Source organism: Canis lupus, chromosome 21 (assembly GCF_003254725.2).
Source record: "Canis lupus dingo isolate Sandy chromosome 21, ASM325472v2, whole genome shotgun sequence".
In the NCBI taxonomy this organism is placed as follows: domain Eukaryota; kingdom Metazoa; phylum Chordata; class Mammalia; order Carnivora; family Canidae; genus Canis; species Canis lupus.
In genome coordinates, this window is record NC_064263.1 from 26,021,595 (window position 1) to 26,047,246 (window position 25,652).

Below are 25,652 nucleotides of genomic sequence, written 5' to 3' on the forward strand. Positions count from 1 at the left end.
TTTACACATTTCTTATTTGTACACCCCTTCTTCTGTAGGAGAATGCTAGCTCCAAACTGATACAGTTGCTCATTTTCTTACTCCTGTGATACATCTAAGAAGGCTTCAGCCTTGCCTTACCCATACCACTATAGAAAACAGACCTACTAAACAGAGTTCAGATCAGGATTTACTTGCAGTTCTCATACCTACTCCATCCAAGGCTAAGAGTATATAGTCGAATACTAGATTCATAAGTTACTTGGTGGTATTTTTTCCCCTTCAGTATGTGCGTTACTCATGTGAAATATAGTTGGGTTAATTTTTCAATTCACTTTCAGTTTTAGGGTTTATCTCCCCTACCTGTTTTTGTATTAATTTTGTTGTTTGAGCTATATAGAAAGATACACTCAGAGAAGTGAAACTCTCTCCTGTATCCCTTTTTCCCCTTTTCTGCTCCTCTCAGGGAGCCCTTATGTTATGTTTCCTTGTATAAGCAAATTATATGTATTTTTAAATTTGCCCTTTTTTCCTACACAAAAAATAATACCCAATATATACTCTCCTGCAGTTTGCTTTTTTTGCATAACCGTATTTCCTAGAAATTACTCAGTATCAGTTCCCAGATATCTTTCTCATTTTTTATTTTTTAAGATTTTATTTTATTTATTCATGAGAGACACATGAAGAGAGGCAGAAACACAGGCAGAGGGAGAAGCAGGCTCCTTGCAGGAAGCCCGATGTGGGACTCGATCCTGGGACCAGGATCACGCCCTGAACCAAAGACACTCAACCGCTGAGCCACCCAGGTATCCCTCTCTTAATCTTTTTTATAGCTGCATAGTATTCCATTGTGTATATGTACTATATACTCTATGCTTGGACATTGAGGTCTCCAGTATTTTTGAGTTATTCATAATGCTAAATGAATAACCTCTTGCATGTCTATTTGGGATTGTGGGGGGTATGTCTTTACAGTAAAGCCCTAGAAGTGGTATTGCTGGGTCAAAGGGTAGATACATATGTCCTTTAGTTTGATACTGTGCATTTCTCCTCCACAGAAGTTGTACCATTTTGCATTCTTGTTAGCAACGTATGAAAGTACTTATTTTTCTCACAACCTCTCCAACAGAGTGTATTGTTTAGCTTTTAAGTTTTTGCCAATCTGATACGTGATAGTATCTCAGCATATTTTAGTTTGTCAATTATAGAAAGCGCTATATTCAAGTCACCAAGTATAAGTGTATTATTATCTAAATATGTCTTAACTTTGGTTATTAATTGATATACTTGGCAGCTCCCACATTCGGGGCATAAATATTCATGATTGTTAGGTCCTCTTGTTAGATAGATCCTTGAAGTATGATATAGTGTCCCTCTTCATCTCTTACTACAGTCTTTGGGATAAACTTTAATTTATCTGATATAAGGATGGCTACCCCTGCTTTCTTTGAGGACCGTTTGAATGGTAAATGGTTCTCCAACCTTTTATTTTCAGGCTGTAGGTGTCCTTATGTCTAAGATGAGTCTCTTGTAGACAGCAAATAGATGGGTCTTGCGTTTTTATGCAGTCTGAAACCCTGCACCTTTTGATGGGGTCATTAAGCCCATTCACGTTCAGAGTTACTATTGAAAGATATGAATTTAGTGTCATTATGATACCTGTTTAGTCCCTGTTTTTGTGGATTGTTTCTTTGGACTTCCTCTTTCTTTTACACAGTCCCTCTTAATATTTCTTGCAGAGCTGGTTTGGTGGTCACATATTCTTTCAGTTTCTGCCTATCTTGGAAGCTCTTTATCTCTCCTATTCTGAATGAGAGCCTTGCTGGATAAAATATTCTTGGCTGCATGTTCTTCTCATTTAGGACCCTGAATATATCCTGCCAGGCCTTTCTGGCCTGCCAGGTCTCTGTGAAGAAGTCTGCTGTTATCCTAATGCTTCTCCCCATAAAGGTTAGGGATTTCTTGTCTCTTGCTGCTTTAAGGATCTTCTCTTTATCTTTGGAATTTGCAAGTTTCACTATTAAATGCCAAGGTGTTGAGCAGTTTTTATTGATTTTAGGAGGGAATCTCTCTATCTCCTGGATCTGAATGCCTGTTTCCATTCCCAAGTTAGGGAAGTTCTCAGCTATGATTTGTTCAAATACACTTTCTAGACCTCTGTCCCTTTTGGCGCCCTCTGGAACCCCAATTAAATGTAGATTTTTCCTTCTGAGGCTGTCATTTATTTCCCTTATCCTATTCTCATGATCTTTTGATTGTTTTTCTCTTTTTTCCTCCGTTTCCTTCCTTGCCTTCAACTTCTATGTCACTCCCTCGTTCTTCTACCTCGTTAACCCTCGTCGTTAGGACCTCCAGTTTGGATTGCATCTCATTTAATTGATTTTTAATTTCTGCCTGATTAGAACTAAATTCTGCAGTCATGAAGTCTCTTGAGTCCTTTATGCTTTTTTCTAGAGCCACCAGTAGTAGCTTTATAATTGTGCTTCCGAGTTGGCTTTCTGACATTGAATTGTAATCCAAATTTTGTAACTCTGGGAGAGAGGACTGTTTCTGATTCTTTCTGAGGTGAGGTTTTCCTTCTAGTCATTTTGCTCAGTGCAGAGTGGCCAAAAACAAGTTGTACTTGATAGAAGCGCAAACTCTTCTCACTGTAGCATTCCAGTTGTTCTCTCTTTAAATCTCAGGCTGAATTCGTAGGTTTTCAGGATGATTTGAAATTTATCTAGGTAACTTGGTGGGGACAGGTGACTCGGGGACCCTACTCTTCCACCATCTTGCCCCACCTCTCTCAGCATAGTTTTAGTTTGATTCTTCTGTTATGAGTGAGCTGAACATCATTTCATATGTTTAAGAGCCATTTTATATCTGCTTTTGTAAATTGTCTATTCATGTCTTTTGCCCATTTTTCTATAGGACTTTTGGTCTTTGTTTTTATATGTTAAGGGTGTTAGCCCTTTATCTGTGATATATATTGCAGATATTTTCTTCCACCTTAGATTGATATGTTTTTAACACTTCCTGTATAATTCTGATATACAACCAGGATTGTGAACTACTGGGATAGTTAAAGCTGTGCCAGTTGGAACTGTTTCTTAAATGAGAGTGCCTACAGAGAAAGGATCATGAACTGAGGACTTAACCTCCGGTGTCACCTGTAACTTGGAACAAAAGAGTGAACAGGAACCTCCATAGGCAGATAAAGTCATGGGTATTATGTATCATGAAAATTAAGGTTGAAAGAATTGCAGGATTGGTCAGCAGCATTGGTTACTATAACCATGAGGAAGAAAAAAGAGTTGTTGGCTGTGATGAGGTCCATACCTCTGTCTTCCAACACTGCTTCATCCCTGTTCATTTAGGCTAAGAGAAGATTCTCCTGATCTCTGTGATTTTGTCTAGCATTATTTGCAGGGACTGGATTATAGGATGCCTTTCCTGACAAATAGAAATTGAAGGATGTAGCCCAACTGCATCATAACTAGAGTGTAATTATTCAGTTAGTAAATATTAAGCTCCTACTGTGTGCCAGCTACTATTCTAGCCACAGTCTCAACAAGGACCTCATTTTAAATATGTGATTCTCTATTACCACATTCTGAAAAGTTTCTTTTCCGAAGTCCATCTTTCTGGTTTGTCATGTAGCCTCAACTGAAATAATCTTGGTGAAGTCCTTAGAATTAATTAGAGAAAAGTCCTCTTGAGGGAAATGGAATCATTAGCACCAGCTGGAAGCTCTGAGTCAAAAATGTTCCTCTTGGTATAGACTGCAAATCTATTCCCTGCCCTCTCCTTCCTCCTAATCTCCCCACTGCCCTTCCACTTTTATTTTTGGTGGCTGTTGCCTGGTGACTGGGGTTGGCCATAAAGGAAGGAGCATAAACTGAGAGAGTCCTTGTTGGCAGTGACTTCTGATTTAAAAAAAAAAAAAAAAAAAAGGCCACAATTTTATGAGGGAGATGAGCAATTCCTTCAGCCTTGATGGGTTGAAAAGCAGACGTCAGCAGATGAATGGTTCCTGAGCCCAGGACTGGAGCCTGTAGCATTTAATATCATAAAGATACTCACCCCCACACTCCTGATTCTCTCCCTACTGGGAAGTACAATTAGCAAAAATATTTCACTGGGTTCTGTTTTTGCAAGTGTTCTCAATGCCACCTGTAAAGAAGGCCTCCTGCCTTCCTGAAGGTGTATCTTCCCTGTGTATCTGAGTGTACAGTTGGCCCTTGAACAATGCAGTGGTTAAGGGCTCCATGCAAGTGCAAATCTGCTTGTAACTTTTGACTCTCCCAAAACTTAATTACTAATAGCCTGCTGTTGATCAGAAGAATGACCAATAACATAAACAGTTGATTAACACACATTTCGTATGTTATAGGTGTTATATACTGTATTACTGCAATAATGTAAGCTAGAGCAAAAATGTCATTTTAAAAATCATAAGGAGGAGAAAACACATTCATAGTACTACTGTACTTATCAAAATAAATCCATATGTAAGTGACCTGCACATTTCAAACCTGTGTTGTTCAAGGTCAGTTAAACTTCATTTCAGTAAGCCTGGCTCAGCCACCACTTTAATGTACTGATAGCTCTCATCCAAGCAGAAGGCTTTACTTAGCTTTGGGAATAAACATGTGAGTTGCAGCATAAGCCATCTCTTGATAACCCCTCTTCTCTGCTATGGACATTAGGCTGGGATTGGTCAGCAAAAGCTTAAACATCTGGTCAGGTCAGTCCTTTGGGGTAGTTGATGTTTTATGGACAACCCATCAAGATTGATTGGCCTTATAACTGAATTAGCCAGATGTGTGGGCATTGTGTGCCCTCTCCTCAGCCTCCCTTCATTGTTAGACAGAAGCAGACATGCGATTAGCATGTTTGAAGATGATGTGTTTTTAGTGCATGAACAAAAGCTGCTGCCTTCTGCAGAGACTGTGGCTCTGCCCCAGACGTCAGCAGTATAATTATGACTGCTAAATTCAGCCCAGACCCCAGGCTTGGCTGCTTTGGTCTCAGCTGTCATTTGTGGGAGGGGGTGGGGGGAATGCAGAAGCCCAGGGACCCAGGCTCTTATTATGTGCACTTTGAACTCTGCTTTATCCAGAGTCATTTCCTCCCATGACAGTTGCTCCCAGCTGCTTTCTGGGCACAGAGCCTGCTATCACCTCTGGGGGTAGTCTGTGCTGGTTTGTGGGTAGAGAGAAGTGAGGCTGGCCTCCTGAGAGCCCACAACTTCCAGGAAACTTGCCCAAAATGAAAATGAGCTGAAGATCCTCATACTTCCAGTGCCTGTGTCACATGCTACCCAGAAACATTATCTCTTCTCTAGAAAACCCCTACCTTAGGTTGCATTGAGCAGAAATCCTTGGCAGGAGCTTTTGCTTTTGCCCTTTTTCCCACCTAACTCTGTATATGAATTCTGTTTGAACATTTATATCCATGCAATTGTAACACTTCTTTTCTAACCAGACTGGCCTACGTATTTGCCTTACAACAAGCCAGGCATTTTCATATCTCCAGTAGCTCTGCTGATGCTTAATATTCTGTAGACATCTCATATTCAATGTATCCAAACCCAACCCCCCTCAGACTCTTCCATAGTCCCTCTTTGGTGACGGGCAGCATCAACTACTGGTCACCAAACAACAAAGTAGTATAAGTAAATCTGATGACTTTTTTTACACTTCCCAACAAGCCCTGTCTGTCTGAGAATTTTCTCTCAAGTCCATCTTCTCTCCTCTGTCCTCACTACCCTAGTTTAGACTTTATCACTCTCACTTGGCCTACCATAAGAGTCTTCTTGTTGGTCTCCCTACCTCCAGGTTCCTCTTCAAACCAGCCTCTACCCTGCAAACCCTAGCATTCCTCTGTTTGAAAACCTTCAGCAATTCCCCATGCCTGGAAGATAACCCCAGATGTTTAACCTGCCTACAAGTCTTCCTGCAGTGCCCCATGAATCTTTTGCCACCCTATCTCCAAGAGGCCTGGGGATGATGGTTTGCTTCGGGATTGGGGCCAGAGCTTGGTCGGCCTTCCAGGGTCCCCTGCAGCCAGGCTGGTCTGGGGAGACAGGAACTATTACTACCACAGGCCCATTCAAGTTCTACCTCCGTAGCCTAGAATCTTTGCTGCCTCCAAACCTTTACACATCTATTTTCTTTGCCTGGGATGCCCTTTCCCTGCTTCTCTACCTATAGACTCCTATTTAGTCTTTAAGAACCAACTCTATCTCTCTTCTGTATAACTTTCCCTGGCTTGCCCACATAAAGTATATCACTTCTCAGTCTATTCCCCCACAGCAATTTTAGGAGGCTATTTTATTGTTTCAAAGATTACAATCGAAGCTTTAAAAAACAGAGCTTCAACATGTATCTCTTCCTCATACACCCTCTACCCCCTGCCCCATTGTGCTGCCAGGAGCCCTGGCCAAATGTCTGACCTGTGGAAGGCCACCCCAGTCTCCCTTCTGTCTGCTAAAGAGATGGGGGTGGCTGGCTTCCTGTACAATACCCCATCTCTGCAATAGACCCCATCTCTGCAATAAATGATGGTGAGATGTATTGTAAGAAAGAATGCCTATTAATGGTAATTGTTGTAACAATAGCTAGCATTTATTGAGTTCTTTCTGTGTACTGAGTTCTGTACTAAGGCTTTTATCTCTTTTAATAATTAAAATGTGAATTTGATACTCTTATTAACTGTATCTTCCATATCTACAAACAAAGGCACTGTTAAGTAACTTGTACAAGTTCCACCGCTTACTAGTAAGTATAAGTAGCACAGCCATTGTGATATATCTCTGTGTATGCTCTCAGGAGCAGAATTACGAGTCTGTATGCCAGAGCCTTTACAGGGTCTGGCATATGAAATAGGTATTCTGGAATGTTGGTTGATTGAATGAATGAATGAATGAATGAATCCATGTTATTCCCTTTGAACTTGCTTTCAGGCTTAAGAGGGTCTGGCTGAGCGTCTGTAGCTTATGCCAAGAAGTATGGATTTTGTCTCCTCTCCTAATACCCAGCTGTACACAGACATGTTCCCTCCCACTCAGTAACAAACTGCCTAGAACTCTTTCCTGGCTCATATTTACAAGAGAATGTGATAAATTCTGTATTGATCCCTCCTGTTCCACTGTAAATTTTGCAAAAGATGATTAAATAGAGCAATAGAGTCTGCAGGCATTGTGGCTCAATATGTTGTGGAGTGGCGTATCGACCTCCTCCATCCAAAGGCAGCCAGCGCCTATCCCTGCTGCCCCAGACCAGTAATTAAAATCCTGTGAGACTGGGATTTAAAATCCAATCATATCCCTGAATCAAGCCTTCTAGCCTCCCCATGTGACGAGTGCAATAAGGTAACGGCAGGAGCATGTTTATGTCTGTGCTGAAGCAGTCCCCATAGGGTGGGTAAGAAATGGAGAGTTGGGTAGCCCTGCTGGCTAAATCACTTCACCCTGACATCACAGCCACTTGTAAGACAATCTGTAGGTACATAAACAAGTCCCAGCCAAAGACCAGATCTCAGACTCTAAGAGAAAAATATCATGTACAAAAATTCATGAATTGTGTTTCACTGTACACTTCTGTTCCCACAGCCAGTAGTTGGTTTAAGCAAGTGATTTGGCTTGATTAAGCTATGGCCTTTAGTAATCAAATCTGTGTTTGAATTTCCACAGGATCTCTTTGGTTTAATCTAAGCTAAAGCCAGCCTACCCTGTGCTGAGGCCTGTAATCAAGGCACAAGATACTCTTGAAATAAACTTAGCTGTCTTCTCCTAGTAGGACTAGGAGCTCTGTAGAAGCTGAGACAGTGTCGTCTTATTCACCTTTGTATGCCTAACACCTAGCTTGATGCCAGACACATAAAAGGTTCTCAGAAAGTATCTCTGAATGAATAAACACAAATTAACAATTAGTCTTAAAAGAAACCTCTGAAAGGTGAGGCATAGGTAGTAGACCTACCAAATGGTCATCCACTCAGTGTTTAAACACTTCCAGGGCTGGAGAACTCATTTGTTCCTGAGACTGCTCAGAATCTATCTTTGGGTGCTGGTTAGAAATTTCCCTTATTCAACAAAAATCTTCCAAGGGTCTTAATTTTACCATGGGGTTTATGTAGAATGAATCTAATCCCTGTTCTACTGCTGGCCCTTCCAGTACCTAAAGATGCACATATGTTCTTCTGAACTATCTTTTCTCTAGCCTGAGCCTCCCGTTCTTTAACTCATTATGCTCATGTGGCTTCCCAACCCTTTCCTATTTTTTTTTGTTTATTTATTTTTTTTAGTAATCTCTACACCTGATGTGAGGCTTGAACTCACAACCTAGAGGTCAAGAGTCACGTGTTGAGCCAGCTAGGCGCCCAACTCTTTCCTATTTTGATCACACTCCCCAGAACCATCTCTACTTTGTCTTTGAAAACCCGTGACTTCCCATTTATCTCCATTACTTTTTTTAAAGATTTTATTTATTTATTTATTCATGAGAGAGACAGAGAGAGAGAGGCAGAGACACAGAGGGAAAAGTAGGTTCCATACAGGGAACCCGATGTGGCACTTGATCCTGGGTCTCCAGGATCACACCCTGGGCTGAAGGCGGCTCTAAACCGCTAAACCGCTGAGCCACCCAGGCTGCCCCTATCTCCATTACTTTTCATCTCATTGTTTCAGCTCTTTTCCCTGGGTGTATCTGGCTCTTCCCACCCTAATCTGATGCCTGCAGATTTTATAAACAGACCATCCCTAAGATATCTGTGTTGAGGATAAACATACTAAACAAGACCAAGCCTATTTGCTGCCGCTCAGAACTTCCTTCCAGGTCACCTATGATCTATTAGTCATGCCATTCCCCTTGGATCTGGTTAGTCCACCACTCACCAGTAACCTTCCATGCTATACTAGCACCCAGCCACAATTCTCCATCATGTCCTTAGGTTGTCCTGAGATATCCCTCAAATGTCTGGTGAAGTCCACATTTGCCCTGACTGTACTTGATTGAGCAAACAGATAATCCTGATGAAGAAAGGAAATGAGGTTAGTCTGGCATGACTTGGTTTCTGCGACCCTATCCTCATTGACTGGCAATCATTACCACTTCCGTTTTTAGGCATTCACAGGGCATCCCTTTAGTAATACATCTGATTCTGGAGACGAGATATAATGTGTGTGAAAAGTGTGTGATCAGTTAAGTGCTCTAGGGGATCAAAGGGAAAAGTGGTCCACATAGGCTAGAGTGGTCTGGGAAAGTTTCTGGGCAGGGGAAATGGAGCTGGGCTTTGCAGAATAGAGGGTCTAAGTGGTGGGAAAAGGGGGGTTTGCTACCAAAGAGAATAGTGACAGCTCCATGTGTTCCAGTTCTTTCTGGTTAGTTGAAATTGAAAGCTTAGGGGTAGGTTCCAAGACTGACAGGTGGAAAGAGCCTTGGACTGGAAGGTCCGGGTCTAACTCTCAGTCTCCCACTCACAATCTCCATGACCATCTTGGGCTCCAACCTTCCCTTCCCCAGGCTTCTCCAGTCTTTTTTCCCCTTAGTGCTTTCTCAGTGCAACATCTCTGCTCTTCTACTGCTGCTTCTTCTATGCTGTGGTTTCCCATTTACCGCAGCTACACCCTTGTAGTGGGGGAAAGGGAGTCATCATCCTCATCTCCTTATCTGCCTCCACCACACTGCATCATTACTTTTTGTCTCCCTGTCTGTCTCCCATCAGTCTGGATTCTGCCCAAAGGCAAGAACTGATCTGATTCTACTGTGTCCCCAGCATCAGTGCTCAGTAGGTTTTAATGGAATGGCTGGATCCAGTCATGAGGCAGTAAGTCTCTGTTCCCTGAACTCTAGATATCTCCCTCACTAAAGGCAAAGGATCCCAACCAACTGTGTCCATTGAGGAGTTAGGACTTGTAGATGACCTTCTAGGATGTCATTTATCATTTAATGTGGGTTACTACTCCTCTGGTCCTCATATGGGAAAGCCCTAAATGAGAGGAAAAGGAACCCCATTTTATACCCTTTCTACAAAGCGCTGTCTGTCTGAAACCTACCTGTAAACCCGCCCCCCCCCCCCCCATATTTTGGTTTGGGAGCATCTCAGCACACTAGAAGGAAAGAGGAAAAGAAGAGAGATTTTTTTTTCCTGTTTTTAGTCATCAGAACTTTGGAGGGTAGCACTATGTGGTGGAAAACCAGACCTGGCTTCTTTAAAAAACAATAACAAAAAAACTGATTATGTAAAATTGGAAACACATACAAAAGAGAAAATCACATAATAAATCTCTGCTTTAAATTCCAGCTCTACTCTTTGTCTGCTGGGTGACCTTGGGCAAATTATTTCAACTCTCTGAGCCTGTTTTCTCTGAGTCTTTGTATGATGAATAATTCAGACACTGTGTACAAAGGCTTATACCCAAAAAATGTTAGCTTATCTCTTTTCATCCTGCTCTTCTGCCAGACTCTGTTAAATCATCTGGAAAATGGGAAACGATACCTTTTCTGCTTTCTTCAAATTGTTGTTAAGAATTAAATACATGAAAAAAAAAAAAAAAGAATGAAATACATGGGGACACCTGGGTGGCTCAGCAGTTGGACACCTGCCTTCGGCTCAGGTGATGATCCTGGGATCTCGGATCAAGTTCCACATCAGGCTCCCTGCAAGGAGCCTGCTTCTCCCTCTGCCTGTGTCTCTACCTCTCTCTCTCAGTCTGTGTCTCTCATGAATAAATAAATAAATCTTTAAAATGAAATACATGGAGGGATACCTTGGTGGCTCAGTGGTTGAACTTCTGCCTTCAGCTCAGGTTGTGATCCTGGGGTCCTGGGATTGAGTTCCACATCAGGCTCCCTGTAGGGAGCCTGCTTCTCCTGCCTGTGTGTGTGTGTGTGTGTGTGTGGCTGAATGTTAAAAAAAAAAAAAAAAAAAAAACCTGAAATACATGGAAGGAGTCAGCACAGGGTATGGCATGTAGTGAGTGCTGAGTAAAGGTTGTTGGTTACCAGGGTGGCATATCTAGAGGTGCGCAGGTATGTGTGTGTACATATCTTGAGAATGCTCAGTGGTTTATGGAAATGGCTCAGGACAAGATGTCGTAACTGGGGCTCTTCCTGGTTCCACTCAGCCTCCTACAGCATACTGGACAGGTCTCTTATCTCTCACCTTCAGTCTCAGGGAATAGAGGAGAACTGGTTTGTCTGTGACCTGAGGAGCTACATACATACTAGCTGTGATGACTAAACAGGGATGGGGCCCCCAGGAAAGGGAGGGTGTTGGGAAGACAACAGAAGCCCATGGACAGATGAAGAGCATTGAGAGCAAGAGGGTGGTAAAGGCTTCCCAGAGGGAGGGACCTTAAAGGAAGGGTAGGATCTAGATGGTCAGGGAGACAAGGAATGGGGTTTCAGAGGTGAAGAGTGGCCCAAACAACAGTGTGAAGACAGGGAAGGTGTGTAGCTTCTCTCATGTGATCATTCTGTATTTCTAGGAATGCTTCCTTGGTAGGGAACTCTCAAAACCAGAAAGAATAGATTGCTGTACACTGACAGACATCTCTGATTATGGGGAAAATATTCCTTCTATTCAACAAAAAACTTCTAATTGGAGATAGTAAACAGACTGTTAAAATAGTGAAATAGATGAAGGTGGTAAAGGAGCTATCAGTAAAAATAGAAGGAAGAGTGAATATGGACATTATTACAGAGAACATTGTATGGTCTTTTTTTTCCCCCATTTTCAAGCTTTTAATTTTACTCAGTCCAGACAAAACCTCTAGAGGTTGGCAAGGACAGCAATCAGTTACCACCAGAGAAGTGAAGCAGGTGTCCTGGATCACACTACCAGGGAATGGTAACTCCCACTCCTGCAAGCTCCCCCACCCAGTGCTCTTTTTTCTTTTTTCTTTTTTCTTTTTTCTTTTTTTTAAGATTTTATTTATTTATTCATGAGAGAGAGACAGAGACAGAGACATAGGCAGATGGAGAAGCAGGCTTCCTGCAGTGAGCCCAATGTGGGACTTGATCCCAGGACCCCAGGATCACAACCTGAGCCAAAGGCAGACACTCAACCATTGAGCCACCCAGGTGTCCCCTCAGTGTTCTTTTAGAGGGCTGGGAGCCACCTACATGTAGGGGAAGGGATGAGTCATGGAAAGTCAGTGGTGGTAGACCTAGATCACTAGAAGGCTAGTATAGCTAAAAGAACTGCAAGGGGCAGTGGGGAGTATATGAGCATGTCAATATTATTGATAATACAGCTTAACACATTTGTATAGGGCAGTTACTGTTGTGTTTTTTAAAGCCCTCTTAAACTAGCATTATCTTCTTTGATATTCACAGAGGTAAGTAGAGGGCCAGATTGGGTAGTGAGAAGGGAAGAGGGAGTAACAGGCCTCCCCTTCCACCCTAATTTCAGCCCTCTCCCAGGGAAGGGCAAGTGAGCCAGTCTATCCAACCACTTCCTCCCCACTTCCTGCCCAGAGCCAAGAGGGTGTTGGGGCCTAACTTGATCTAATTTTTCAGAGAGGTGTCTGGGACCAGAAAAGAGACTAGGAGCTTTGGCCTACAGGACCAGGGACATGATCACACACTTGCTGTCAGAGGGCTCTTCTGAAGCAGGAAGAGCAGCCATGTTTTGTGTGGCCTCAGAAGACAGTCCCCAGAAAGAAGTCCGTTCATTTGATATATATTATTGAAACCTGTTCTCTGCCAGGCCCTGTGCTGGGTAGCAAGGATATAGCAGTGAATTAGACATGGTCCCCGACTTCTAAGAGAGCTCTCAGTCTTGGATGCAGACAGACAGTTTTCATGTGGGATGATCAGAAAGGTAGGAGCAGAAGGGCCTGTGGGTGCACAAACGATGGTACCAAACCTGGGACGGGAGAGAAACCTTCTTGGAGAAGCTTGGACTAGGTCTTTGACGATGAACAAGTGTTTGCAGGAAGACCAGGGTGGGAGTGGGGTTGGGGGGAGAGGCTGGACCTCATATGAAACCAAGTTCTACCCTCGGTTTAGTGGGGTGGGGGTGGGGGAACCTCTTGGAGAGCCATGAGCTTAGGGCTAGGTTCTGGGCACATTCAGAGGGACAAGGGTGACCACCTGTTTTTGATGTAGTAGAGGGGAGTCTCTTCTTAGGGAATTGGAAGAGCTCACCATTAAGGTGTTTTTCCACTCAGAAAATCTATGACTGTGTCAAACCAAAGGCAGGCACTATGCCAGAGAAGAGCAGTGGGTTCCCTAGGTCCTAGCGGACCAGCCTCCTGTCCTACCAACACCACTTCCACTGCTTTAGATGATGAGACCCACGCCAGCCACTGGTACCAGCCAGAACCAGCCCATAGCACGCCCCCCCCCCCACACACACACACCTTACTTTCCTGACCCAAGCCCTATTGACAGATCCCCCAGAATCTGAAGGAATTCAAGACAAATGGTTAAGAGGATGGAGTTAATAAAATTTGAAAAATTGAGGCCTGTCACTCCACTAAACTTTTTTCAATACCACTGACAGAAACATATTTCCCCAATGAGTGACCTTCCACAGCTGTAGCGGGCAGGCACAGCCGCAGCAGTGCTGCCAGGAAGCCAGTCTGCTATTTATCAAATATTATAAGCTGGGACACACTAATCTGGAGCATGGAGAGGAGAGGAGGGGTCCTGCACTATACTGCCTGGGGTGCTCCAGGTGTTGGCCCCAGCCCCAGACAGCCAGTGGGAGGTGACGGATGGCCTGCGATTAGCACTCCCCACCTCCATTCGGCCCTGTCACTTGCTCCCAGAGGCCTGACCCTCTAGACCAGCTGCTCGGCCCGGAGGGGCCCAGAGGGGCCCTGGGTGGGAGACAAGGGGAGGTCAGGCCAGGGCACGGGCCATCCTGATGCCCCTGGAGAGGGCAGGGGGGTGAGACCCAGTGTGGTTATTTATTGGAGTATAATGGTTTGTGGCCGTTGGTCGTGGAGGTGAAATCGATCAGTTGTAGAAGTCAGGTTCTATCAATTATTACAGCAATTAGTCAAGTCAGCATCAGAGCAAGGGTGTGTGTTGGGGGGGGGGCTGGAGGACTGATATTAGATGGACATTTCCCATGGTGCCCCCACCTCAGCCTTCCTAAAGTGAGAGCAGAAGTGCTGCCCCGAGGCTCCAGAACCTTGGGGAAACCAGCTGGCTTCCCCCCTCAGGAGTGGCTGGGGTGGGGACTGACTAAGAGCTTCCTGAGCTAGAGATGGGCCGGGACACCGCTAAAAAGCATCCCTATGCTGGCTGGCACAGGTGCACAGATGTCTTACCTGTCCCCATCCCATCCTTTATGAGAAGTGACACGACTCCTACTAGAAATTACTCAGTGGCCAATGTTTATGGCACACATTTTTCATTCTGTAAGCAAATATAGATCACTGACAGCACTTGTTTGACGCAGCTAATCTCACCCTTGGTTCTTTCTCCCACTGTCTTCCTCTCTGACCTTCCCTCCTCTCTGCCTTCCCCTTCTCTTCCATTTCTCTTTTCCTTGTTGCTCCTCTTTACCTTCTATAGATCTCTCCTTATAGATCCACCTTTTATTCCAATTCATATCTAGCAACAGAGTTCGTTCCCCTTGAGGCTGCCTAAGAAAGGCCTTTGCACTGCTGAACTGTAGCTCTTTTTCAACCCTAGCCACTATCTAGGAACTTGGGGGGAGGGGAGGGTGCCATCTGCCACTGGCCGCAGCCCTTGTAAGCCCCTCACTGTTGAGCACCAACAGTGAGGGCTGGTAAGGCCAGACCAGTGAACAAGCCCCTTAGCACTCCGCTCCTTCCTGCACCCCACAGTACTGTCTGTTCCTCCTTCCGCACAGTGACACATTTGGCCTGAGTTGTAGTTGTTTGATCAACTCATCCCCATTAGCTTCTGGAAAGCTGGAATTGTGCCTTGACACCAACCCTAGGTAATACCGGATCTTAAAGACAGGAAGTGGAGTCTGCACAAAACATCGTCATAGGGGTGTGAGGAAAACCTGAAAAAATGGTTATAAAACCATTTTTATAACCTGAGTTTTATTTTTATAAAACTCAAAGCAAAGAGTAGCCAAGGTATCAGTTGCTACAGAGTGGTCAAGAAATAAAAATAGAAGACTATTCCTTGGCTTTGCCAGTCTCCCATCATCCTGCATACAGAGCCCTGCAGATACAAAACATCCAGTCACTGCCAATAGAATTGAAAAAATGAGGTTGCAACGGAGCCCTTAAGGACTTGCCTACTAGTTAGGAAGAGCACAGACACCCTCCTTACCAGGGAGGTGGCACTTTATCCTGTAAGTGGTGAAAAGCCCGGGAAGGAAATTTCAGCAGGGGTATATCATGGCTGCCATGTGGAAGTGTGGAGAATTGGAGTTGAGAAAATCTAACGAAGGGTTTGACTCCTGGTCCAAGCAGATAATGAGCTTTGTGACCTTGGGCTAGTTATTTCATTTTCCTGGGCCCCAGTTTTCATGTCTGTAGCATGGGGATTTTAATTCCTACCTCTTAACAGTGGTTGCAAGGATTAAGTGATACAGTGTACATGAAGAACAGAGCACAGTGTCTGGCACATAGCCAGTGCTCAGTAAATACTAGCAGCCGCTTTTATCACCACTCCTAGATTTATAGCCAAGAGACTTGAAAACACATCTATGCAAAGACTTGTACACACACATTCATAGCAGCATTATTCACAGTAGCCAAAGGGAGAAATAACCCAAATGTCCATCCACTGAGGAATGGCTAAACAAAATGTGGCCTGTCCACAGAATGGAGCTTTATTCATCCATGAAAAGAACTGCTGCTTTCCTGCTTTCATGTGGCAGCATGAATGACACCTACTACAACATTGATGAACCTTGAGAACATGCTAAATGAAAGCAGACAGACAGGAAAGACCATACATTGTATGTTTCCATTTACATGAAATGTCAGGTATAGGCAATCTATAGGAACAGAAAGTAGACTAATGGTTGTTGGGGTTGGGGGGATAGGGGGTGTCTGTGATAATGGTTATGGGATTTCTTTTTGAGATTATGAAAATGATCTCAAATCAGTGGTGACAGTTGTACAACCCTGTAAGTATATTTAAAATCACTGAATTGGACACCTGGGTGGCTCAGTCAGTTGAGCATCTGCATCCTGGGACCAAGTGCCGCATTGGGCTCCCTGCTAAACCAGGACTCTGCTTCTCCCTCTGCCTCTCCCCACTGCTTATATGCACTTTCTCTCTCTCTCTCTCTCTCTCTCTCTCTCTCTCTCTCTCTCAAATAAATAAATAAAATCTTAAAAAAACAAAACCACTGAATAATACACTTTAAAATTTTTGAATTTTATGGTATGTGAATTATATATCAATAAAAAAAGAATATAAATATTTCAAATTCCTATTAGAAAATAGGATCATGTATAATTTTTCTCACTGATATTAAGTGTCCTTGGTCTGGATCATACTTCTTACTCTCTGTCCCACTCCCTCCTCCTCCCACACCTATTCCTCGGCAGCCCAGGCAGACAGCCACATTTAAATGCTTAATAAATCCTTACAATTGTTGATAAATTTATAGACCTTTAAGTAGCCAAGAGCTTCAGTAGGAATAGTTTTATATCATGGAACAAATGTTTCCACAGCCTAGGATTGAGAAATGCTGACTTTTATAGTCCAGCATCAAACAGTAGCCAGCCATCCACCTTGAGCCAGGCCCCATGCTGTGTGCATTTGCCTGCAAATTTAGTGTTCGCAGCCAGCCCACTATACTTTTATGGCAGGGACTGAGTCTTAACCCTTCTTTACTTCTAGACAGTACTTCTTTAGCAAGAAAGAAGGTCTAGGAATATTCTGTTTAATATGTAATTCTTGAGCATGAACTGTGTTCAAGGCACAGCTTTCTTATGTTTCAATCTCCCTGCTTTGAGAGAAGTGCCTTGGGGACCAGGCCGGACCTGATTCCTCTGTGTCTCAAGCCCTACAAATTCAAGGTTTGCCAAATTGAATGGACAGTTTTTGAAGAGGACAATGAGATGTTCAGACCTGGGCTTCGGGAAGGAGATTCTGACAATGTGGAGATCAGAGGAGCCTTTCCTCCATATCTGCCAAGACATTGCACCAAGTAGACACTTTATACAGGCTTGTGAGCTGCCAGAACTTAAAAAGAAGGTAGATGTATGGCCTGGCAAGCCCCTTCCTTTTATCATATTTCAAGTTCTTTGTTCTCAAATCACAGGTATTAATGATTGGAAGAAACACCTGCCCACATGCTCACACTTAACAACAGGTATCATTGGTAAGGGCATCAGACCTTGGGGCTGCCAAAGCCAGGCTCCTGGTGATGCTCACTCCCTTCCAGAGCACTCAGCTAACTCTGAAAGCAGGAAATACCAGAGATAAGAGAGCATTAAAGGAGAGACAGAGGACCAGAGAGCAGAAAAAAGGGGGCTGTTTTACTTTTTTTTTTTTTTGGATATTCTGTGTTTTAGAAAGGAACTCTTTTATGTGATTTTATAAATGAATATTCACCTCTATGCAAGTAAGCTTGATAATATAGGCATTTTAATAACTAATGCTTTGGTGGTAGGATATATTAATCTATGTATTCGGTATTTTATTTGGTATTTGTTAGCATGTTCAGCTGTGTGTATTTGTTATATGTGTGCATACTCGTGTCTGTATAACACACCTGTGTGTATATAACATAATTTTGTGTATGTAGTAGTGTGGGTAGTACGTATTTGCACATGTGTATGTGTAAGTGTAGGAACCCCAATACCCTGACCTCTGTGTCAGAAAGAACTAAGGACTGCCCTCTCAGAGTAGCTTAACATGTTTTTCACACCATTCTGCAATCTCTTAGGGTTTTGTTGCTCCCTCTTTCCATGGGAATGCCTTGCTCTGAAATCAGGGCCCAGGTCACTTCTGAGGGAAGGCTGAGGCCACATTGATGACCACTGATAGAGCCTTTGACTACTTCTCTTCCTGCCAGGAGCCAACCCCCTGCAGAGGAATGAAATGGGACACACACCCTTGGATTATGCCCGAGAAGGGGAGGTGATGAAGCTTCTGAGGACTTCTGAGGCAAAGGTAAGTCTCATAGAAAGGAGAAGGCCTATGGGTACTCCGTGCTGCATTTAATCTTTCACTCATCAAATTATGTCTGGCTCCACACCAAAGCCACTTCTCCTTAGGTGATTATTGTCTGTTTAAATACAAATCCAGCCCCCAGCCTCATCAAGAATAGGAAGCTGCCCCTATCATGACCAGGCAGAGGCCTGAGACACTTCTGACTTCTGAGGACTTGTCTTCAAATTCAGTTTTTGAGGTGGTGGGCCTTCTAGTTTCTTTTCATAGGTCCAGGGATAGACAAAATCTTTAGCCCAAGTAATGTTACCCTGGGCCTCACATATTCTGTAACCTTAGCAAGCAATCTTTTCCCATCATCACTCCTTCTAAAACCATTCCTTGATCCATCTCCTCCACACATACTCCAGAGAGCATGGTACAGCTTGAGCCAAAAAAATCTCCATCTTAATTTGATCTTCTCAACCAAACTTTTGAACTCCCTAAAAGCAAGCTACCTTCTGCTCTTCCCAGCTACTGAGCTATCACTCAGGAACTAGTTGGCAGAATCCAAGAACTAGAATCACAAATCTCAGAGCTACCAGGGACTTCAGCAATCATCAAGTACAATAGTGGGAAATCTTACCAAAGTCTGAACATCTAAGAAGAAAACAAAGCTATTGTGGTTGAAGGAGAGGTGGACCAGAGCTACACCCACCTGGCCTAGCCCTTCTCTCCTGGGCAGCCTCTGTGGAGGCTCTTCTGTGAGGCACATGTTTTAAATATCTGAAGCCTAAATCAGTGGACTCTTACCCTAAGAGATTGTAGAATGGTATGAAAAACATGTCAAGCTACTCTGAGAAGACAATCCTTAGTTCTCTTTGACACAGGGGTGAGGGTATCAGGGTTCCTGCACATAGATGTACACATGTGCAGATATGTACTACCCACACTACATAACACAAAGTTGTGTTATATACACACCGATGTGTTATACAGACATAAATACACACAGATACAACAAAAACACACAGCTGAACATGCCAACAAAAAGCCCAGGGATATGACATGGCTTGCCTTTGGTCCCAAAGTGCATTAGTGTCAAAACCGAAACTAATAGATTTGAATACAAGGTCACGTAGTAGGTTTGGTGTTAGGACTAGAACTGAAAGACTTGGTTTCTTTTGTTAAGATTTTTTTTTTTTTTAATTCATGAGCAACACAGAGAGAGAGAGGCAGAAACATAGGCAGAGAGAGAAGCACCTGATGTCCTCAGTCGCAGGACCCCAGGATCACAACATGAGCCAAAGGCAGACGCTCAACCACTGAGCCACCCAGGTGCCCCTGACTTAGTTTCTATTTTTGTTTGTTTGTTTTTCTTCATATGGTGAAAAAATTTAGATTTAGCCAGCTAGCCTCAGTTTAGATGATCCCTGTTTTGTTGGCAACATCCAAAGCATCAGACTCAGGAGCCAGTCGAACATATGCCTTCTTCTCTCCACTGGGCCTGATCAGGATGTTGACCTTGGCCACATCAGTGTCATAGAGCTTCTTCACAGCCTGTTTGATTTGGCACTTATTGGGCTTGACACCCACAATGAACACAAGTGTGTCGTTGTCTTCTATTTTCTTCATGGCTGACTCAGTAGTCAGGGGGAAGTTGATGATGGCATAATGGTCAAGCCTGTTTCTCCTGAGGATACTCTTTGGAGGATATTTGGGCTGCCTTTGGAGATACAATGTTGTGGGCTGTCAGAATGTAAGTGACATGCAGATCTTAAAGGCGTCCATGGATGCCTTTAAGCACCACTCTCTTGGCCTTAAAAGCCTTGGCTTTGGCTTTGGCTTTGGCTTTGGCTTTGGGAGGAGCAGGGGCTTCTTTCACCTTCAATGCCATCTACGTGAAAAGATGGAAGACTTAGTTTCTGATTCTCAGTCTTATGCTCTTTCCTTCATCATGGAGTCTCTTTTGGCACGTTGGCTGAAATCCTTTGAGATGATTCAGTGAGACAGGTCCCACCTAGTGGCAAATATTCTGTCTTGAAAAAGAGCACTTAGGTCACTGGACTGAGACAGACAAGACATGATTTGTGGTCCCAGCTCCACCACTCACTGACTGGGTGATGTAGGCCTAGCATTTCCCTTCACTGAAGCTCAGGTTACCTCTGTGAAATGAAGACATTGCACAATATGGTTTCTAAGGTTCCATTCAGTATATAATCATCTATGTTGTAACAACGCAGAATTTTGATGGTGTAAAATGGTAAAGATTTCCTTTTGGCCTCATGAAGCCTGTCCATCATGTGTCAGTGATAGAGCCTCTGTTCATTATAGGCCCTCAGAGACCAGACTGGCATTGCAGCCACCTTCTGGGATGTTGCAGGTTGCTGGCCAGAGGGAAAAGAATGCTCTGGAGGGTCTTGCATCTGTAGTTAAATGCTCATTCTAGAAGACCCTTTACTTCCAATCACACTGGACAGAACTAATCCTTGTTCACACCCAGTCACAAGAGGCCAAGAAGAATAATCTTGTCATGTGCCCAGAAGGGGGAGAACTAGAAATATCTGGCAACCAGCATTAACCATATACTTTGTTTCCCTGGGATCCTTAGTAACTGTCTTGCAGTGGTTTCCTCCAGAGAAGAGGGGGTAGAAAGGGAGATGGGATTTCACAGCACATCCTGAGTGCTTGGGACAGCAAGAGTGAAAGTTCCTAGAGAGCAAGCACTTCTCTCCTCTCTGTTCAGATTTTCCACCCCTAGGAGCAGCCCTAGAGGTCAAATCAGTTTCCTCAGATGTCTTAAGGAAATCCCTGAACATGTTTCACTAACCTCCAGGACTGCTCTCCTATCATTCCATGAGAGTACACCCTGGACTTGGCCAGGAGAACCCATGGTGTGTCAGGTGGTATGACATAAGGCAGACCTCTTAGTGCCAGCATACGTGGAGGGGTTAGGGCTGCTGAGGAACACTTAACAAAATTTTGCTGCCTAAGAAGTGGCTTAACGTTGGCCATGTTAGTACAAGGCTAGGGCCCGAGTGAATAAATGGTGGTTGCATCCCTCTATTCCAGTCAGACCCTTCTGGACCACAGAGGGCGGTTGCAGATATTATCATCAAAGTAGACACAGAGCTCTCAGAATCTGTGCAGAGTAGGGCAGCTAAAGGGGCAAGAGAAAATGTGCCATAGAAAAAGCCAAAGGCAGTAGGAACTTCTGGCCCAGAGAGGAGAGACCACACATAGGTACAGGAATGGCTGTGAGGGGGAGGAGATTCAGAGGCCAAGCTGGGACAGAGCCAGGCTTGGTGGTACCTGTAGGGAAGGGGCTCCCTAACAAAGCTGTCACATAGTATAAGGGGCTGCCTTTAGAGGCCGGTAGACCACTTAGAGACAGCCCGGGGTTCTGTCACCTTTCCATGGAGAAGATTATTTCTCTCTTGTCACCTCTCTGCACTTGATCCTTTCATCTGGTCTGGAATGTCCCAGCTGTGCATTAAGTATCTCCACCTGATTGCTCTGCTGTCCCGTCACCCCTCAGTTCTCCTTGGATATCTGTAGCATTGTCTTTCTCCCAGTTGCCCAGCATCTACTTGTCACCCACTCTTTCTGCTCTGCTTTTTTCCTCTAAGCTGAAAAACACAAAACAAAACTACCCCTTCAAACTCGTGAGGCAGAGTTTCATAGGAAGAACACTGCTTTAGATCTGGTCTGTCCTTCTTGACAGTAAGTAAGCAGCAGCTGCTGCTGAGTTCATGCCCTACATCTGTAACCTGACTCAGGCCTGGAGAGTGCTAAGGCTCCAGCCTGAGACCTCATCTCCTGGCTCTTTGTCTAGACATGGGTGACTGCAGCTCTGATCTTACCTTGCTCCCCTTCTATCTGTCCAGCATCCCCCTGCTACCCAGCTACCTTCACCTACCACCCTGTAGTCAAATATGGGCTCATTATGGAAAATGTATCAGTATAAAATTCCTGTGTCTCATTATAGAATATCTGGAAAGTAAACTGAAGAAATTTAAATAATTCAGTACATTTTATGAATAACATCTGTGTGCCATGGTCTAGGCTAGGTAAGAAGACAAGTGGATGAAACACTCAGGGAGCTTACTGTCTGATGAGGAGACAGGCAAGTGAAGCCTAACATCACTGAGTCATAGTCTCAAGGAAGCCCAGAAGCTCTGGAAATCCAGAGGTGACTTCAGATCCTGCCTGGGAAGATCAAGGCAGGCTCACTGGAGAACATGTCAATTGGGCTGCTGGAGTGACTGGGTGATGGGCACTGAGGGGGGCACTTGACGGCATGAGCACTGGGTGTTACACTATATGTTGGCAAATTGAACTCCAATAAATATACACACACACAAAAAAGAATCTCAAAAACATTCTTGCCCTACTATCTATACATAATCACTATTAATATTTTTATTTATTTATAATAATAGTAGGTGTCTTTTATTGAGTACATCTAGGTACTATGCCAGGTATCTGTTTTTTTCTAATCTTATAACAAATCCTTGAAGCAGCTCTTATTACCCCCATTTTACAGATGGAAAAACTGAAGCTGAAGGAAAGAAAGCAAATGACTTACAGAAAATCAAGTTGTTATAAGTAACTATTGGGATATGAATGAGAGGATTTCCTTCTATAATATAATATTTGTCTTTTCTGGAATTTATCTATCTATATATAGATGGCCTCTTTTTTTAACCCGATTGATTTCACACTGGCAGCCATTTTTTATTTTGACAACCCAAGAATTTATTAAAAATGTGACCTCTTAGAGATTGGAAGTGTGGATTCTCCAGCACAGACCCCCAATCCTATTAGATGCTGACCTGTCAGACATTTATATTTCCTAGTTCCATATTTGGAATCTGGATTTTTACTTTTTTTTTTTTTTTTTTTTTTTTTTTTTAGTAATCTGTACACCCAGTGTTGGGCTTGAACTCATGACCCTGAGGTCAAGAGTCCCATGCTTTTCCAACTGAGCCAGCCAGGTGCCCCAGTTAATATTATTTCTTGATTGTTTTCCCATTTTCAAGTCATCCATAAGCCTAATTTTTAATTTCTTTTTTTAAAAACGATTTTGTTTATTCACAAGAGACACAGAGAGAAAGGCAGAGACACAGGCAGAGAGAGGAGAAGCAGGCTCCATGCATGGAGCCCAATGTGGGACTCGATCCCAGGACTCCAGGATCACGCCCTGAGCTGAAGGCAGACGCTCAACCACTGAGCCACCTAGACGTCCCCTAATTCTTAATTTCATCCTGCCTTTTAAAACTTGTTACTTGTCTAAAAATCTCTGTCACCTTAACTAGCCTAAATGATTTTCTCCTTACTGCCAGTTTGCTCAGTTTCTCAGTATTCTCTGTGCAGAAGGGTCTCTAGGTCCTTGGAAAGATTCAGAGGTAGGTGAAGCCCAGCCCCTGTCCTCTGAGTTGGCCATATAGAAGAGGAGGATGGGAGAGAAGCAGGCACTCTTAGCTCTGATAGCCACAAACTGATTTGTACATTAGGAGGGGTCTGCAGAGAGTTTGTGGGGCTCCAAGAAAGCATGGATCACCTTCAGACAGAGTGAGCAGGGCAGGCTTCATAGAGAAAGTAGCTTGTGATCTCAATTTGAAGGATTTCAATACATGGAGAGTTTAATACTTAAAGCTTAGACCATTTCATGTTTTAACTAAGAGATGAAGGAGAGAGGTAGAAATATATCTCTGTGCACATGATGGCAGATAAAACAAAAATATGGGGAGCTATTCCATGATGAATATTCCGCTGAGGGGGACGTGCTGGTGCCAGCCTGCATCTCTACTGCCGGAGCCTCATTCCACCGAGACTCACGAGGAATTTATTGCTCATTTTAATCACACCCAGAGAATGAATTGGCAGGAATATTAGGCAGATAGGCCTATCATATATATTTTATTTGCATATCCCAGTGACAGAATCACAAGCACATTTCCTATATCTATATTTTTTCATTTGCTTCAGGGGTAGCTGGGGATGCAATGCTCCCCTGGGCCTGCATTCTGGGCTGCAAGCCTGGGTGCTCCCATCAGAGCCGAGGAAAGCCCTCTAGGAGAGCAGGAGTGAGGTACACAGGAGGGTAAGAGGCTTCTCTTACTCCTGTCTTAGAACAAAGTGATACTCCTTCCCCATCTTGCCCAGCCTTCTCCCTGCTGCGTCTCATTTCAAGTGCCAACATGTTGCATGCCTAGCCCTGTGCTTGGCCCTACACCCTATATGGAGGACAGTACCATCTGACCTTCACTGCAGGTTTACTGTGGGCCAGACACAGAGCTTTATGGGGACAAACTTTTGCTTTCTCTTTTGTTTTTAACTTTATAAAAATTTATTGAAATGCACTTCATAAGGTACACATATCGTAAGTATATAGCTCACTGTATCTTCACAAACTAAACACATCTGATCAAGAAACAGACCATTACACTCAGAAACCCATTTTATACTTCCAGTCACTACTCATCCCCCAAAGGTAAGGATTATCCTGATTTATTTTAATTTTTATGTAATTTCAAAAATAGTGCAAAGAATTCTGTAAACCCTTCACCCACATTACCTTTTGTTAAGATTTTATCACATTTGCTTTACGATGTATGTAAATATTGTATATAGAGAGATACACAATTTTTTCTGAACTATTTAAGAATAACACACATGATGCCCCTTTACCTACCCCTAAATAGTTGTGTTTTCTAAAAAAAACAAGGACTTTTTCTTACCTCAGTACAGTCCTCAAAAGCAGAGTATTAATATTGATATTAACTACTCTATAGATGTTACTCACATTTCACCAGTTGTCCCAATAATTATCTTTACAAGAAAAGAGAATTCTGGATCCCAAGTTGGATTTAGTTTCATGTCTCTTTAGTAGTCTCCTTTAGACTAGAATGGTTCCTCAGTTTTTCCTTGTCTTTCATGATCTTGACATTTAATGAATACAAACAGATTATTTTATAAAATGTCCCTCAATTTGGGCTTGTCTAATGTTTCCTTATGATCACATTCAGGTTATGCATTTCTGGCAAGAACAACTTCTGGTGTTTATTTTCAGTAAAATCATTAAGTAGCCCTATGCTAATAGCCCCCGTGTAGGAATAGGAGATTTGTGTTTTAAATCTCATCTCCCTAAACAGACTTTGAACTCCCTGAGGCAGAGAACAGATCTTTTTCTTACCTCCAGGGTGGCAAGTGCAAGCTCTGGAGCCAGACTGCAAGGGTTAGCATTCTGTCTCTATTACTTGCTACCAGGGGAATCTTGTTTTAATTTACTTCATCTCTGTACAGTGGAGGAGGAGATATTCTGAACTTCTTAGGGCCATGAGGATTACAGCAGCTGGTCCCCAATCAGGTGAGACTTAGCAATCGATGCTAAAACTAGTGAGTAGGAGTTTGAGGAGTAACAGGATTATTTAAATAGGCTCAGATCTTCATCCCACAAGATACTTATTAATTACCAAGGGGAAAATTGTAATGGAGAAACCTGGTACAGAACACCTTAACCAAGTGATCAAAGTGAACATCACCAGTTACAGGATAATCAGCATCCTATGCCTTCTGATATGATGCAGAGAACACAACTCATCTTCTCACTTGAGCCAGTCCTTGCCCCTCTTA

The 25,652-nt window shown here is 43.3% G+C and overlaps 1 protein-coding gene across 5 annotated transcripts in view; it reads left to right on the forward strand.

Moving 5' to 3' along the window:
* The window catches only part of CLPB (caseinolytic mitochondrial matrix peptidase chaperone subunit B), a 142,049-nt gene that overhangs the window by 86,989 nt on the left and 29,408 nt on the right, over positions 1-25,652 (forward strand). For all 5 annotated transcript variants that reach the window (XM_025459142.3, XM_025459140.3, XM_035703750.2 and 2 more), the window contains one exon: positions 17,941-18,038. In XM_025459142.3, coding sequence (XP_025314927.1) covers positions 17,941-18,038 — 98 coding nt within the window. The remainder of the gene's footprint in view (positions 1-17,940; positions 18,039-25,652) is intronic.